Genomic DNA, 16,354 nt, shown 5'->3' with positions numbered 1-16,354 from the left:
AATTGCATTAGCACACAAGATGAGGAGATCTTTCAAGACCTGGAAAAAACAGAATCATATCCATTACAAACTAAAGGAACAGCTCACTGTTCCTACTGTAATTCAGTTGGAAGTAAGACTGTAAACTGGGTAACCTAACTGTGGTGACTACAACAGAGCAGACTCCATGTATTCAAAGGCTTCTTTCAAACCTGGTAAACTGTATCTTCAGAAACTGAGCTGCTAAGAAGGTTGCATGAAAAATTAAATCCAACTTAGTACCTCCCTACAAAAAATACTCCTTCTACTTTGAAAGTTCCAGGTACCTTAGTACATGACATATCTTGATGCATATTAGCCATGTGTTATAATCCAAATTTGTTCTGGGCTGTCTTTTGGATCTCTGATTATAAGGAGGGCAAGTATTGTTTTCTTCCTCAGCATGTCACAAAGGAATAACTTGCTTTGTGATCTATATGAAGCTAATTGGGATATTTGAAAACACTCAAATTTGCAGTATTTGCTAGTGAGATTTATGTCGGATAAATATTTTTTTGCTTGTTTGTTTTTTGTTTTGTTTTTTGTTTTGGTATGTTTCTGAAGTCTTAATTAGTTTTCTGATAGTCCAAGGAGAACTACTATAACCAGCTTTTGTTTTGGCTGGGATAATGGACCTCTCAGGGACTTTGGTTTTCTTTCTGTTTTCTTCAAATAGAAGACTGTTTTCATCTTCATATTCTTTCATATTTTGTGCGCGAACAGTATGGATTTTCCCTTGCTTTTATTTCTAGAGAGAATAATAATTAAAAAAATAAAAAATAAAAATGCAACTGTGTGAAAATGGAGTTGATTCTTGTCATCATGTGTCAAAAGCCTTATCTCTTTGCTACAAAGATGCCAGACAGCCACTGTCTCCTAGGGCTTTTCAAAGTCTGTTGGCAGCTTTATTCTTTCAAATAGACTATGTCCCAAGTTTGTAATTGAAGAATTCAATGCAGATTATGCTAGTTGGCTTTAAAGTTTGATCAGAATTCTCAGCCAGTATGTATCCCTGGGTGATGAGTGAGTTTTTCATTCAGAGTGTGACAAACCAGTATGATCCTGTTTTAAAACGATATGGTGTCAACATTCTTTCCACTACTCTCATAACTAACACTATGTAAATTGTATGAAGGTTAAATAGTAATTTTATTTCACAGATTCACAGCATAGTTTATATTTGAAAGGATCTCTAGGGGTCATCTGGTCCAACCCCCCCCTGCTCAAGCAGGGACACCTAGAGCAGGTTGCTTTGGACTACGTCTAGACTCTTTTGAAGATCTCCAAGAAAGGAGATTCCACAACCTCTCCAGGCAACCTGTCCTAGTGCTCCATTATGGGTACAGTATACTGCTTCCTGATGGTCAGACGGAACCTCTTGTGTTCTAGTTTGGGCCTGTTGCCTCTTGTCCTGGCAGTGGGCACCACTGAAAAGAGCCAGGTTCTGTTCTCTTTGTATACTTTGATAAGGTCCCCTCTGAGCCTCCTCTTTGCTTGGGCAAAGAGTCTTAGCTCTTTTACTCTCTCCTTATATGACAGGTTCCTTCATCATTTTTTCAGCCCTTCATTAGATTCTCTGCAGTCTCTCTTCCACTTGCAGAAGGAAGTTATTGTGAATGTATTCCAGGAACCTTCTGGATTGCTTGTGCCCTGTTATGTTGTCTATCCAACAGATATCAGGGTGGTTGAAATCCCAGCCTCAAGTTTGCAGGCTGCTCCTGTCTGTCTGTGTAAGAGGACTTAATGCGCTTGTTTTCCCTGATCAGGTGGCCTGTAGGAGACCCCCCACTACAATTCACCTAACCTAGCCCTCCCTTTAATCCTAACCCATAGACTTCCAGTCAGCTCATTGTCCATCCCCAGTCAGAGCTCCATGCACTGCAGTTGCTCATTGACATAGAGGGCGACAACCTCTTCTCATCTCCCCAGCCTGTCATCCCAAAAGAGCCTGTATCCTATCCTTCCATTACAGCACTACACTGCTGGGAGACATCTCATGGTATCTCCATGATCCCAACAAGGTCATAGCCCTGCAAGCATACACATCTCTAACTGATCTTGTTTATTAGCCATACTGTGTGCATTAGTATATGATATTAAGGGGCACCTCAGCATGTTAGGTTCCAAGAAAGGGCTTGGGAGATTTGTCCATAATAGTGCTTTGTAAGAACTTCCTGGTCTACATGCAAGTGCAGATGGTGATACCACTTAAGCCCCATTTTGTTGATTTTGTGATCTTTCCCTGTCTCATCACCCCATGCCCCTTGCTCAGCAACCCTGTCCGTCACTCCCTCACAGGGCTGCTGCTTACATTCTCCCTTTCCTGTCCATCCTAGTTTAAAGCCCTCCTTATGAAGTCAGCCATCCCATTAGCAGAAATATCTTTGCCCTGCTTAGTGAAGTGGATCCAGTCTCTCCCCCACAGATGGGGATCTGCAAATAGGGTGCCATGTTCATAAAACCCAGAACCCCATTGTCAACACCAGTTCTGCAGCCAATTGTTGACTTGTACTGTTAGTGCTCTCCTCCTCACAACCTTCTGCTCACCAGCAGGACTGAGAACACCACCCCAGGTCCCTAGCCCCTTGACTACTGCCCCCAGACCTCTCTAGCCAGTTTTGGTACTGTGCAGGTTTGCCCTATCAGTATCATTTGTGCCCACACAGAATAAAAGAAATGGGTCAGAGAGTTAGACCAGCTTCAGCGATGCCTCCACAACATCCTGGATATGGGCTTTTGGACAGGCAGCAAACCTCCCTAGCTGATAAATCAGGCTGACAGAAGGGTGCCTCTGTTCCCTGTACCAGGGAGTGACCCATTACAATGATTTGCCAATTCTTCCTGGTAGCCTTGCTTGCTTTAGGGTTAGGTGAACCAGATTTACTGCTAGTAGGCACATCTGGCTCCTCTTCAACATGGAGGGTGGTGAAACTATTTTATACCTGTAAGCAGTTAGGTGAGCCTTTCTGTTGGTGCCAGAAGTCACCAGCTTCCATCCTTCCCTTTTCTGGAGGTTACACTTACCTCAGCACTGGGGGTGGACACTGATAGCTTCTGTCCTACAGCTGGAGTCAGAGGCGCTTTGAGTTGTGCCTCAGAGAATATCCTCTCTGTCTCCTTTTAATCTTACCTGATGTCCCACAGCCTGCCCCCTTCCTCTTACCTCCTCCACTTGACAGCACAGTTCCACAGTAGGACACACCTCCTGCAGGACAAGGAGCCCCAGGCACTCTGCAGCCAGGGACTCAGAGGGCTGCACCTGCCATCTGAAGCTCTGTCTGCATCTATGCCTACACCTAGCAAGGAGGTCTGTTCAAACATCTGCTGCCAAAATAGGCCTGTCGTGTGTCGCCACCATAGCCAAGGCTGCTACACCAATCCAATTTCAACTGCAAGGCATCTTCTTTGTGGACTGCTGCATCTGTTGACTGTTTTTGTTGGTTATGCACTGGACCAGGCTGTCACATAGGCCCCTTCCAAACAGCATTTCAAGAGATGCTTGAGCCTCCCTAGTCAGGGTACAGTTAGAACAAAAACTCCAGGCACCCTAGGTCAAGGCCATTTAATTACACTTGTCAGAAGCTGCTAGGTCTTTCTCAGTCCCACACCATTGTGGCTCTCCTTACTTTGTCCTTGTCTAAAAGCAATGTGTACCCTCAAGTTTCTCAATGGGTTGCCAGGCATCCCCAGTGCTCTTGAACCTTGTTTCCAGACAATCCTGAAGTTTCCCAAAACAAAGCCAAAGACTGCTGTGCAAACCACTGCACCTGTTGTGTGCTTCTGGGAGCTGCAGTCATTTTGACTGTATCTTGTCTTTAAAAAGTTATGTGTCAAGTTGGTGTAAATATGTTTTGTCCATATACTCTCCTATGTTTAGACTGTGTTTTTATGTATCCTGTTTATGTCTTACTTCCATCATATATGTCCTCCAGAACATTCACGGTGTTCTTCACATGTGTATTAACTTGAGCTTATTATGGCCTTTCTGAAGATAAATCTTATTCAGGACTCTCCCTGCAAGCTCCACATTTGCAAGTGCAGACACATTCCTAGTGTTGTCTAAGGTTTGGGACACATATTGCCTTACTGGATATCTAAACTCTTTTCTGACTGCATAAAACACCCTATCTTTTTTAACAGTATCCTAGCAGGTCTGCAGAATATCTCCCTAGCTACTCCTATTATTAGATGATTAAATTAAAATATCCCAACTTAATTAAGAAATAAAGGTTAGGCACTTAGCAAATCTGTCCTTGAATTCATCTTCCTGCCTGCTTCTCTGTCTGTCTGTCCATGAATATAACTCTAAGTTCCTCTTTACTGGGGGCAATGTTAATTGCTATCCTGTAATCGGGATAGAAGAAACAAATTAATGCCAGTCTTGAGGAATGGAAGGCAGAATTTGTGTACTTAGTATTCAGCAACATTCATCTGAACATACACATCTAACTTCTGACTTAACATGGTACTCTTTTGTCTTCTCCAGAGTGGGGACCATCACAGGTTATATGGGGAAAGTTCTAGTATGTCCTGTAGGAAATGTTAGGAAACAAAACCCAGAAAAATGCTTCATCATTTTAACATGGCGAATAACCTGCAATGTTTTATATAATCTTTGGTCTACTATTGGTAATTTGGACTGTATGTAACACTGTTTCAACTTGTGTGGAGTGTTATGTGGTTTAACGGTTTTTTGTATGTTTGTTTGTTTGTTAGTTTTTTGTGGTGGTTAATTTGATCGTTTAAAATTTTTGGCTATGTGAAAAATTATCCTACTTTCAAATTTATCTTTCTTTTAAGAAGTGAACATATGAACAACTATGCCAGGCATTCTAGTTAACTGTGTTAACAGTGATGTGAAGAATTTATTCTAACCATAAAAGTTAACAGCTCTGTCTGAATTTATAAGCCTGTGATATATTGCATAGGCTTTACACTCCTCTTGTTGCCTCTGTATATAGGTGTGTGGCACTATCCTGCCCAGAATGCAAACAGAATCATCTATCAGCTTCCATATTGTCAGAAAAGAAAATAGCAGGACACTCATAAATTGTAGTGTCCTGATTCAGTACGCTGTAGAATGATAGCACCTTGATTAAATATGTTCTTGATCTTCTGTACAAAAAGTAACACAGCCAGTTTGGACACTTCTGCTCCCTTTTTGAACACTCTCACCTTTTCCAGATTTTCTCACCCAATGTGGACTGAAGATTACTCAACACACTATGCAATTGTTTTTCTGTCCAAGTTTGTCTGGCACATGCTAAACTACTTTGTGAAAACTGCGGATATCTGTGCTTTCAGTACACCTTCCCCAAATAATGACAATTTCTGTAATTGTTACTCTTGACAGAAGGGGTATTTGAAATATGAAAGTTAAATCCTGGATTGGTTCCAGTGCATTAAATTAACATTTAATAATGTCTCCTCTAATTAGCCACAGTATTTTATCAATATTCTCCAGTGAAATGCTATCCTGAAAAAGTTTAAGTAGTATGAAGTTTGAAATTTACAGTAGTGGAGTGAAGCTATTTTATATTTAAAAAAAAAATACATGGAAGAAGGTCCAGGAATGTGTACTTATTGCCTCTTAAAAGTGCCTCAACATTCAAGGAATGGCAAACAGGGCCATTGAATTAAGAAGAGCAATGAAATACCACTTCCAGTAAAGCAGCCTTCAACAGATGTTGAAAATAAGGACCGTCCTATTTTCACAGTTTTGCCAACTGATGCTTAGACAGTGAATTACTGATTGCCAGAGAGCAGAGCTCAGTGCCTGCCCCTCCGCTCCCCTCGTGAGGGAGCTGCAGGCCGCCATGAGGCCTCCCCTCAGCCTGCTCTGCTCTGGGCTGGGCAAACCAAGGGACCTCAGCTGCTGCTCATACGTCTTCCCCTCAGATGCTTCACCATCTAGCCCTGAACAACCTGAGTGACAGATACAGTGGGTAGATGTGAGGAAGTCAAATTACTCACTTGAGGCTTTAGGCAGTTCAATCTTGGCAGAAGCCATTCAGATAACTAAGGTGTAATTCCTTGCTTTACATAGCTGGGCCTCTTTGTCAAAAAAACAAGGGAAGAGAAAATGGAGATCCTAACTAATACACAAATAGAAAAACCGTTTTTTAAAAAGGGAAAAAAATCTGTTTTACTGAGGAAAAGGTAAGCCAGCTGTCACACAGCAGGTAATACTGTTTCACATAACTTGAAGACAAATAATATATTTTTTATGGAAGTGAGGTAATGTACATGTTTACATTATGGCTGTTTAAATGAAGAATGATAGAAAAGGAAAAGATACATTTGGCTTAATGACTTACTCTTCCACGGTTTGTGTAGCTATATAACAAATTAAGCAATGCTGATTAGAAATGACAGTCTTTTTATTTTGTAAATTATTACCAAAGGATGTGACATGCACTTTTGCTGTGGAGGTATACTTGCCAAGACTACATCAGCCTGACTATAAGTAACAATTTTCTTTCCTTTTAGTCAGGATTAAAAAAGGAACAGGTCTGATCTTTCCATTACCCTGAAAATCTGTGTTAAATGCTATGTATACCATACTTAATTTCCACAGAAGAGTCATCGGTTTTCCTAGTTCTTTGCTTTATCAGGAATACAGAAAAATTCAGTTCCACTTCTGATGGGAAGGTCGAGAAGAGGATTTTCCTCCCTGGCTGCCTGAGGAAGTCATTGTTGTCAGAATGCTTCATTAAATGACATTTATGCAGAAGTGGTTGGGATATGGTGAAAACTTTCCAATTGACTGGACAGCGTGTAAACCTGATCCTCACACTAAACCAGAAGAAACATGGCACCATGGGAGTAACTTAGAGGCTTTAATTGTCTCATGAAACCAAATCCAATTGGTTATTATAGACATGATGAATCATCCCAGGGCATTAACAAGGGAGTTAATGACCAGCTAGTTTGAAGAGCTCTTTTCATTTTCACAGGGTCATGAAAACATCATGAAATGCCTTAGACCTTGATTTGAAAAATAACCTGAAAACAGCACCAAAGCAATGGTATTTCTGCTGAATGATTTCAGGTCCAAATACAGCTTAGAACTTATCACGTCAATTTCACTGCAGGAAAATACAGTCATACTAGATTTTTTTCTTTGGAAATTTTCTTTTCATCTTGATTGCTGCTGTCTACTAGATATGATAACTGAAAACTCCAAGTTTTCCCTCTCCACACATTTCAGATGAGGCTGGGCAGATATCCATGCTTCAGTCTCCCATCAGTTTCTTCCTGCAGTTGTCCAGTGTTCCCTTAGCCCTACATGTGACTACACGTGGCACTTTGTGTGCAACTTCAATATTTTATTCATGAGGCAAGTGGGAATAACTTCACAGCATAAGCCAACATCTCTGTGCAAGTGTTTCAGCACAGAAGTGAAGAAACCCCTCTTTTCCTGCCTCCCTTCTCTGCTACAGCACGTCATCCCGACACCTTGCTCTACGTCAGCCAGTGTGGTGTGGGTGAGGTTGCCACAGCAACAGCACACTCTCGGTTACACCCCCTGTAACTACATGATTGTGAGTCAGTTCAAAAGTTTTACTAGGTTTTTTCAGTCTGTGATGCACTGCCCAGTCATCTGCAGTTACTCGCCTGGCCCCTGCTCACAAACCTGCTAGCAACCCTTAATGTAATCGCTCTCAGTATTCTCCTTTTGTCCTTTGGGATGAAATCTCTGCAGGTCTGTCCCATGCAGTCACCTGCCCAGAAAGCTGTGCAGAAACTGGTTGGTTCATCAGCTGTCCCATAGATACACAGGTAATTGAGCAATAACTAATTTAGTATTTGCTTTTCAAAAGAATCTGTGAAGCAACAGTAGTGTGTAACCGTTGAAGAGTAAACGTGGAGTAACCCACAGTGCATTGTAAAACCTCATTTTCTCTCTGTTAAAGTAGTAGCAGTGAGATGACTTTCACTAATATCTAACAACTCTGCTCATTTTTTCAGACATGGAGATGACTTGATTGTGACACCATTCGCTCAGGTAGGCACAATTTTGCCTTATTTCTCACATGATCTTGCAACTTAAAGTCCAGGAGGCCAAAACAGTTCTTTTCCACTGTTAATATTACATAAGATTTGTTTGCATGAAACGGGAAAAACCTCCCTAAACAAACACTCATATACCTTTGACTCTATTATCTATACCTGTATGCTCTATATCTTTTTAAATGTTTTTTTTTTTTTCAGTTATCTGAAAAGGTGAAGTGCAAGAACACAAAAAACATGTTAGCTTGCAGGGTGTTCAAATACTGTAGCAGACAGTCATGATGGAGACAAACCTTTGTTCTCTTATTATACTGATGTTTACAATTACAATACCTTCTTACGATTTTTTTTATGCATTCAATACAAGGTAATTTTTAGGTGCAAGATAAGTTTTACCCAGAATACTTGTGTTCTTTTACAAAATCAAATCTATTTGATTTTTATTTTAAGATTTTATGTTCTATAAAATATCAAATCAAAAATCTCAATAATTTAGATCAAATCTAGTAATTTCGATTTTTAGCAGCAGAGCTGTCTTGTCATGTATGAAAAATTAATGTTGATATTCCTTGAACTCATGATAGGTACCCTGTAATAGATAGGAAGAAAGTTAGTTCAGTGAAAGTACAGAAAAAATAAATCTGGAAGTCATATGTGATTGAAGGTGAATGGAAAGAGAAATATTGAGACACACGACAATTTCAGATAAGAATAATGTGTCCAACTTTAGTCTAAATACACAGGTTGCTTTGGTCTGTTGCATACAATGGATATTTATTTACAGGTAATTGTGGTGTAACTTAACTGGTAAAGTTTGGTGTCCTTTCAGTTCATTTCAGTTTCATTACAGTTCAGATACAGTGTCTTCATATATGACACTAGTTGACTGAAACCTTAATTTGAAGATTACGTTCATCTTTTATTAGCAGAGAATAGATAGAGTCTGGGCCTTTTCTAACTATGCTTTACGACTTCCCAAATGGTAAATATACTTCAATAATAGAAAGAGAAGAAATTACAGTACAAACAAAAAGGAAAAAAAAAAAAAGTAAAACCACTTCTGGGTTCCATTAGTTCCACAGGAAACATAAAAACACTAACTCTTAAGCAGAGAAAAAATACAAATTGTATGATGGTCAAAAAATGCAATACTTACTTTAGTTGAGTTTATGTTCATTTTTATCTGAATTTTATTACAAATTTTATTACAAATTATGTCGCATAGATGAGACAAGTTATAGTATGCCTAGAAAAACAATAAGTGTTACACCAGGCTTTTTTCACCTGGTACAAAACACCCTATTTGTTTCAAGGGCAGCTTGGTATTCCTGTGGGCATGGATGGACATGCTTTGGCAATTGGAGCACGAGTAGTTGCACCAAGTTGCTGTAAAACATTATTTGATTTTTTTTACTGTTTCAATGCAAAACCCTGTTAGCAGTGGTTTAAATCATCCTGTTTTCATTTGCATTGGAGAGGAGAAAGAGCACTCAGAGGGTGAGCTATCACATCACATTCCTCAACATAAGAGGAATTGATATACACTTGAGAAATGGTGCCTAACAGAGGAGACATGATGTCTGATTAGACTCTTAGGAAAAACTTAGCCCTTACCTAAGAATGATTTCAGTATGCAAAATCCTATGCTTGTGGGGCCTGTTCACAAATTACATCTGCAGATAAACACAGGACTCATCCCTCTGAGTTACATTAGCAGCATTAGGATCTCACACAGGACTTCAGGAATTTGTCCCATACGCCAGTACAATGTCTATACATCACACAAAACAGCTTTTAGCTTTGTTTAATGTCCTCTTCTTAGTAAGAGCAATATTTCATCATGTACATGCATTTTTGTGTTGTAAACGGCCAAAGCTTCCTGGTGACACGAGGTGTTGGAATGCATGCTCCATTTATTTGAAAATATCCATGTTTTCTTCCATTGATCAGGAAGGATGTTTCATCCAGCTGTGAGCCACCAGGTGGTAATAACTCCAGTTTTAGCTTTTTGATTACTGTTCAGCACATTACCATGGCACTGTGGCTGCATTCATTACTGTAGGCAGCACAGCATGCTGTGTCCCTCACATAGAATCTGCCCCCAAGACAATTCACTACTTTTACCAGAAATAAGATTCAGTAAACCAGATACAAAAATTGTCTGAAGTATAATATTAGTTGTGCTTCCCTGGGAGATAATATAAAGAAATTGCTATAATTTAATTATTAGAATTTCAGCTTTCAAAATAAAATAATTTGAGTGATTTGAAATTGAATGACCATATTTTTTATCATCAAAGAAATCTGATTTTTTTTTAAAGTCCACTAATGACTGTATACACCTTTATTTTTGAAATTATATTAGCTATTCAGGGATTAAACCTCAAAGAGGTTTGCAGACTGGTTGCTTTTTTGCTCACAGATCTAACTCTGGAAACATTAAGCACAAATGGGAGCTCTGTGAACAGAGAAACTGTCATTTAATATATTTAATATCTCAGATGCATAGATATTTACACTTTGACACCATAAATCAATTTTTTTGGCTACACTGAATTCTGGAGCTAATGGCCAGTTTTAGTTGTCATTCTCACAATCTTTTATATTTATTTGGGGACCTCTTGCTTTTGCAGAATGTGTCAAAATATGTATGCACTATCCTATTGTAGCAGGAATGCTGGGCAGATTCTGCCCATTTTATCCCTGGACCTACAAAACAGATTTCTAACCTTTAGGAAGAACAAATAGGAGGACTTAAAAGCTGAATAGTCCTGTCTCCACTTTCCGACAAAGAAGGATTCATAATGTCTCAGACAGTGGAAAAACCTAGACAATGTGAATAGTGCTGAGCATGGCACTGGGACTCCCTCACATCTCTTCAGGGACCCGAGTGTGGGTCCAACTAGGCTCATTAGCTTCCACTCATAACTGGGCCTGAGCAATCTGGCAGCTCTGCACACTCCTTCCTCCAGGACCCCAGGTGCTCAGTATCATATTAGTTCAGATGCAACTCATTTCAATGAGGTTCATGTTTTCACGTGGAATTGTGCATAGCCTACTAACCTTTCTGAAACTGAGTCCCATGCAGCAGGTACAGTCATTCATTTCAGCCCAGCGGAGGCTGGGAGCTAATAAGCATGAATGCGTTTGAGATGGCTCACTGAACAGTCATGTAGCTACAGTTGTGCTTGCTCCCAGTTCTCCGTGCACCTTGAATACGCAGATAATTTCAGTCCACCAGGGATTATTGAGGAGGAACCTGCAACTGGGAAAACTGACTATGTTTTTTCACAGCCTGAGACATCTCTGAGAGCCACATAGATATGTTTACCTAGTGCACTGCTTCCCATAATACTAGCACATACAAGAAATTTCAGCATCCTGGCACACATAGACCAGAACCCAGGCACACTGACCAAAGAAAAATGAAAAGTGCCTGCAGTCACTAAAATGTGTGTTTCCTTAACAGACCCAACATTTTTCCTTTCCTGTCTGTGCACCTGCAACTCATCCTTTCCTTTTAGAATATTTTAAGACTTCAGCAGTTTTCCTTTGTATTTAGTGTCTTCATTTTTGAACTTTTGAGCGCTAACATCTTGCTCCTTCTTCCACTTCATGCCACATTTCCATCTGTGTATATCAAACGTCTAAAAACGTCTAAAGTAACATTTGTTACTGTCACTATAACCTGGGCATGCAAATTTGATGGCACAAATAATTATTTGAATTCAGTTCTGAATGTAGAATATGCGATTTTGCCTCCCAATCTCTTGAAAGAAAAATATAGTGGAATGAATTAGGCAATAAATTTATTATTTCAACACACTTAGGAATTACGTACAATAATAGCTTGACTACCTCCAGTGATTGTTATCTCTGGAGTATTTTCTATTAAGAGCTTTTCCTTCATTTCTCTCCATCCCCCTTTCTACTTCATGTATAAATTCAAGTGTTCTGTGGAAAGAGGGTTGTATCTTCCATGACTTAGACCTCTGAAAGCCAAATTCCCGTTCCCACCTTTTTTAGTCTCTAAAATGCCAGCACCGGTTCACCAGGGAACCAGAATAATCTGTGCTGAGGAGCAGCAGTGGGTAAATACCACAAAGACACAGTGATTAATTTTGTTGCCTCCTCCCATTCCCAGTCTGGTGTTAAGTAATTCACAGTTCCCTCTCTGACATCAGCTGAACTGCCTCTCCACAGTCAGAGAAGTATCCTGTTGTCCTTACATAGTGCAAAATTTGTTGCATTTATCCAGCCTCCTCCAGTGGGGAATGCCTATGCCGCTTATACAAAGAAGGCACTTTGCTGCTTCCTCTAGCTGCTGTCTTGCATAAAAATAAGTCCAGAAAGTGAGTACTCCATTTCAATCATCTTTGCCAATGTGTGGAGCTTGTAGATTTGTGCCTACAGGCATTTCCTACCTGCTCAGGTGATACCTTCCTCTTTATCTGTCCTCCTGTACTGTCTCCAAATGAATTCAGCCCCTTAAAGGAGACACTTTTTATTTTTCCTGCCAGTCTAGACAGTCTCATTCCCTTTGTCCTTTGAGGTTTGTGGGGGCTGAACTGCAAATGGAAAAATCTGCAGTCATTTCTTATGTATGAAGTATTAGGTTTGAATAGGCTATTATCGTCCAAACACGAATGCTTTTATGGTCATTTTGGAGAATTTAGTATTTTGTGAAAAACTTTTCCTCCTCTTAAGTAAGTCTGTCTTTAAACAAATAATGAGTTGTTATGAGAGAAAAAAGAAATAAACTATTGTCCTTGTATTACAGACATGTTAATTAATGGTCAAAGGCTTCAGACAACCAACCCTGGAAACCTTTTATGTTTTGCAATGTCCTTCCATTTTTCTTTCAGCACAGCAGATGGCAGCTAACTCAGTCTCACCTGTGCAGAAATTTAGACTGAAACCATTTTGTATGTTTCAGGTGCTGGCAAGCCTACGTACTGTACGGAATAACTTTGCTGCATTAACCAATTTACAAGATCGGGCACCCAGCAAGTGAGTGTCAATTTTTGGCCACTAAACTTTTTGCAGTGGTATATTTAAATTGTAAACTAGGAATAATAATTAGATGTTACAAATTTCAGTCTGTGTCACCAAGCTTGTATAAAACATGTGATGACTAATGACTTTATTAATACTTTAAAGCTACTATACTCAATAGCTGAGACAGCAGCCCCCTTGCCTACTAACTGCTCTTGCATTGCTCTTCCTGCATAAATTTTGGATTTTGGGTGGTTTGTGTGTGTGTGTGTGTGTGTGTGTGTGTGTGCAATTTCTATGATTTTCAATAAATTAGTCATATGTCAAAGATCATTCAGAAGTGATCCTTCAGGCAAAGAGTATGAGTTGTGCAAATGAATGAAAGTGAGCATACAGCTATACTCACTGTGAGCTACTTGCATGATCCAGAGCTAGAAATCATCCAAAATAATGACATCCTACATATCCACAGTAGTTCATGATTATAATGAGACATTATAAATGTGACCTTTCACCAGTTCTGGTACAGAATCATAGCTAACATTAACATTAGTTAAACTGGAACGTTTTATAATGAAGCAATTTCACTTATCCAAAATGTGTGTCTCTAGAAATTAGAAGTAGTTAGTATTCATGGAAGCTCATTCCCATAGCAGTTTCATAAAATCATAGAATGGCTCAGGTTGGAAGGGACCTCAAAGATCACCCAGTTCCAACCCCCCTGCCATAGGCAGGGACACCACCCACTAGATCAGGTTGCTCAGGGGCTCATCTAACCTGGTCTTGAACACCTCCAGGGATAGGGCATCAGTTTCTCACTGAAGACTTCAGTACCTAAAGACAACTGCCTATCATTGCATATGCAATGCTATACAAAGATATTTCCAGGCCCCTTGGTTGGAATATTCAGCCCCTGCTTGCAGTCATCCATACATCCCTAAGCAGCTGTGTCAGTTCAGCAAATTCTAGCTTTATCATTGAGCAAAGGATTCCACTGCACTGTTTGTCCTAAAGATTATTGTGAAATGTATATGCAAAATAGTAAATGAACTTAAAACTAATTTTTGCTTTAAGAATTTATCTCATATAAGAGAATATGGGTAGTGAAAGCCTTGTAAGAATAATAAATATGTATATAGACCAAACTTTAAGCTGTGTACAAACTCTAGCTATGATTAAGCAGGTTTTTAACAAGCTTATAAATATCCCTGCTGAAGTTCCCAATTTGCAGAAAGATTTCAGCATCAGTTGTGAATTCCTTTCTGCATTAGAAAGAAATAACTAAATGAACTCTTTCTTTATTTATGCTAGTGTGTTTCAGTCCCAAATAGCTTTGTGAGTTTATCAGGCTTATAACTCTTTTTTTTTTTTTTTTTTTTTCTTAGACGGTCACCAATGTGTAACCAACCATCCATTAACAAAGCAACTATAACAGGTAAGAAACCAACACGGGTTTCTAAAGTTAATATTTGTTTATAAAAATGAAAGTCTCACTAAAAACTGAATTTTATAATAATGCCCTTACACTATTTCATAGCCTGTTATATTAAGGAGAATTTGAGTCATGTGGTGCCTCAAATTGGTGGCTTTTGGTGTTATATCATGTTGGCTTTCTGATTTCTGTCTTATTATTCTATTTTTAATTTCTTTCCCAAACTGTGTTTTTTTAATATGATGGTCTTTGCACTCCATTTTCTCTTCATATACAACTGTGTGACCGTGTCATGATTACTTTCATTAATAACTTTTTGCAATGAAAAATAGTAGAGTAAACTAGTATGAGGAATGCATTGATCTTTCATTTGGGATCTGGAGTTCTGTAGCTATTCTGAGGCAGTCTTGGCGTTACATACCCTTAGGCAATAAGGAGACATTTTGAAAACTGACTTTTCTGATATAGAACTGTAGATTTTAATTCTATAACATTTGTAGATGTATAAAAGAAAATTTCTTTATAATAGAGTACTATTTCTGAAGAAATATTTACTTGGAAACAGGATTAGGATCACAAGGTGTGGTGGTTTAGAATACGTAAACACTTTTGAAAATTTTACCGTGCAGTACCTTTGGTTATTATCATGGCAACTTGGTCTTGGACAGTTTTATGGGAACACACTTTTTTGACCTTGTATTTTTTATAATATATTAATACATGTATTATTACTCCATGTAGTCTTCCAAGTAGCTACATTCTCTATGGCTTGTTGACAAAGTGAAAGGATTTGCTTTGCCTCTTAGTGAAAGCATACAGGCCCTTACTATACAAGCAATTTATCATTTAAAGCAAAAGCTTATAGTTTCCAGTATTTTCAGTTTATTTATTTTTTTCTGGGTAGATCTTGGCTTGATTTTTACTGATCCTCTGCAAAGCTCTTGTCTTTTTAATTGTGTGATAATGGGATAGTAAGTAAAGGAAGAAATTATACTTCAGCTTTTTGAAGAGAATTGCGCCTTTGTCATGTTAATAATCTCTTTCCTTAAGCTCTGGATAGTGGTAACATCATTATTTTTTTCATCTATCCTCACACAATATCCACATATCCCTCTAAAAGATCCAGTCTTAGGAGTTCTGCACTATTTTACTCTCCAAAGAACTCAACGTGTAATGTGAGCACTTGTATGGCCTTATCAGGGAACAGAGGGTTAAATCTTTTTAAATCCATTCTATACACAGAAAATCATCCTTAGTTAGGAATGTTTTGCAATCATACTTAAATTCATGGTAATTAAATAAACAGGGAGAGGAGAAAGATGAATACATAGTTCTGTCATGAACTGCTTCTCTTCCCTGTAACAACTATAATCATAATCATTTGTTAATGTATTACTTTAAGAGGTCATTTTGGGTGTTGTTTTCAAATTACTAACCATGAGACATCTCAATTATTGAGAGATGCTACATCTATTTTTTAACCATGGATTTTGTCTCACAAATCAGTGCAGTCACCCAGAAGTCTGTTATCCTAACTGGAGATAGAAATTTTAAAAAGTAAGGTTATTTCTTTGCTTCCAAGGCACTAACGTTAGAACACCTACAACACAGTACAATCTCTGCCAGTAACAGAAAATGTGATATCCAGAACAGAAGGTATGCATACATGTGAACATTCAGGGAGCTTACCTTACATGATCTCCCCCAGTGCTTTGCCTGAGGACAGCTTCTCTTCTCCAGCAGGAGAAGCTGCTCAGGCATCAGGACCCAAGACACAATCTGCTGGAAGTTACTGTTGCTCTTTTTTCTTTCCCCCCTGATCTGAAGGTTTCCATTCCGCTAATCCCCAGCGTGCACAGTACTTGTCAGAAGCAATACATCAACTGAGGTTTTAAT

At 38.9% G+C, this 16,354-nt stretch overlaps 1 protein-coding gene across 6 annotated transcripts in view; it reads left to right on the top strand.

The window, feature by feature from the left end:
* PDE4D (phosphodiesterase 4D) overlaps positions 1–16,354 on the top strand; it is a 305,421-nt gene that overhangs the window by 184,426 nt on the left and 104,641 nt on the right. For 5 of the 6 annotated variants that reach the window (XM_080573437.1, XM_080573438.1, XM_080573434.1 and 2 more), the window contains exons 3-5: positions 7,990–8,026; positions 12,968–13,041; positions 14,412–14,461. In XM_080573437.1, coding sequence (XP_080429563.1) covers positions 7,990–8,026; positions 12,968–13,041; positions 14,412–14,461 — 161 coding nt within the window. The remainder of the gene's footprint in view (positions 1–7,989; positions 8,027–12,967; positions 13,042–14,411; positions 14,462–16,354) is intronic. The other variant, XM_080573439.1, reaches the window with a different exon arrangement.

Source organism: Anser brachyrhynchus (assembly GCF_964034855.1).
Source record: "Anser brachyrhynchus genome assembly, chromosome: Z".
NCBI lineage: Eukaryota > Metazoa > Chordata > Aves > Anseriformes > Anatidae > Anser > Anser brachyrhynchus.
Note: the sequence above shows the minus strand (reverse complement) of the source record. Positions and strands in the feature narration are given on the sequence as shown.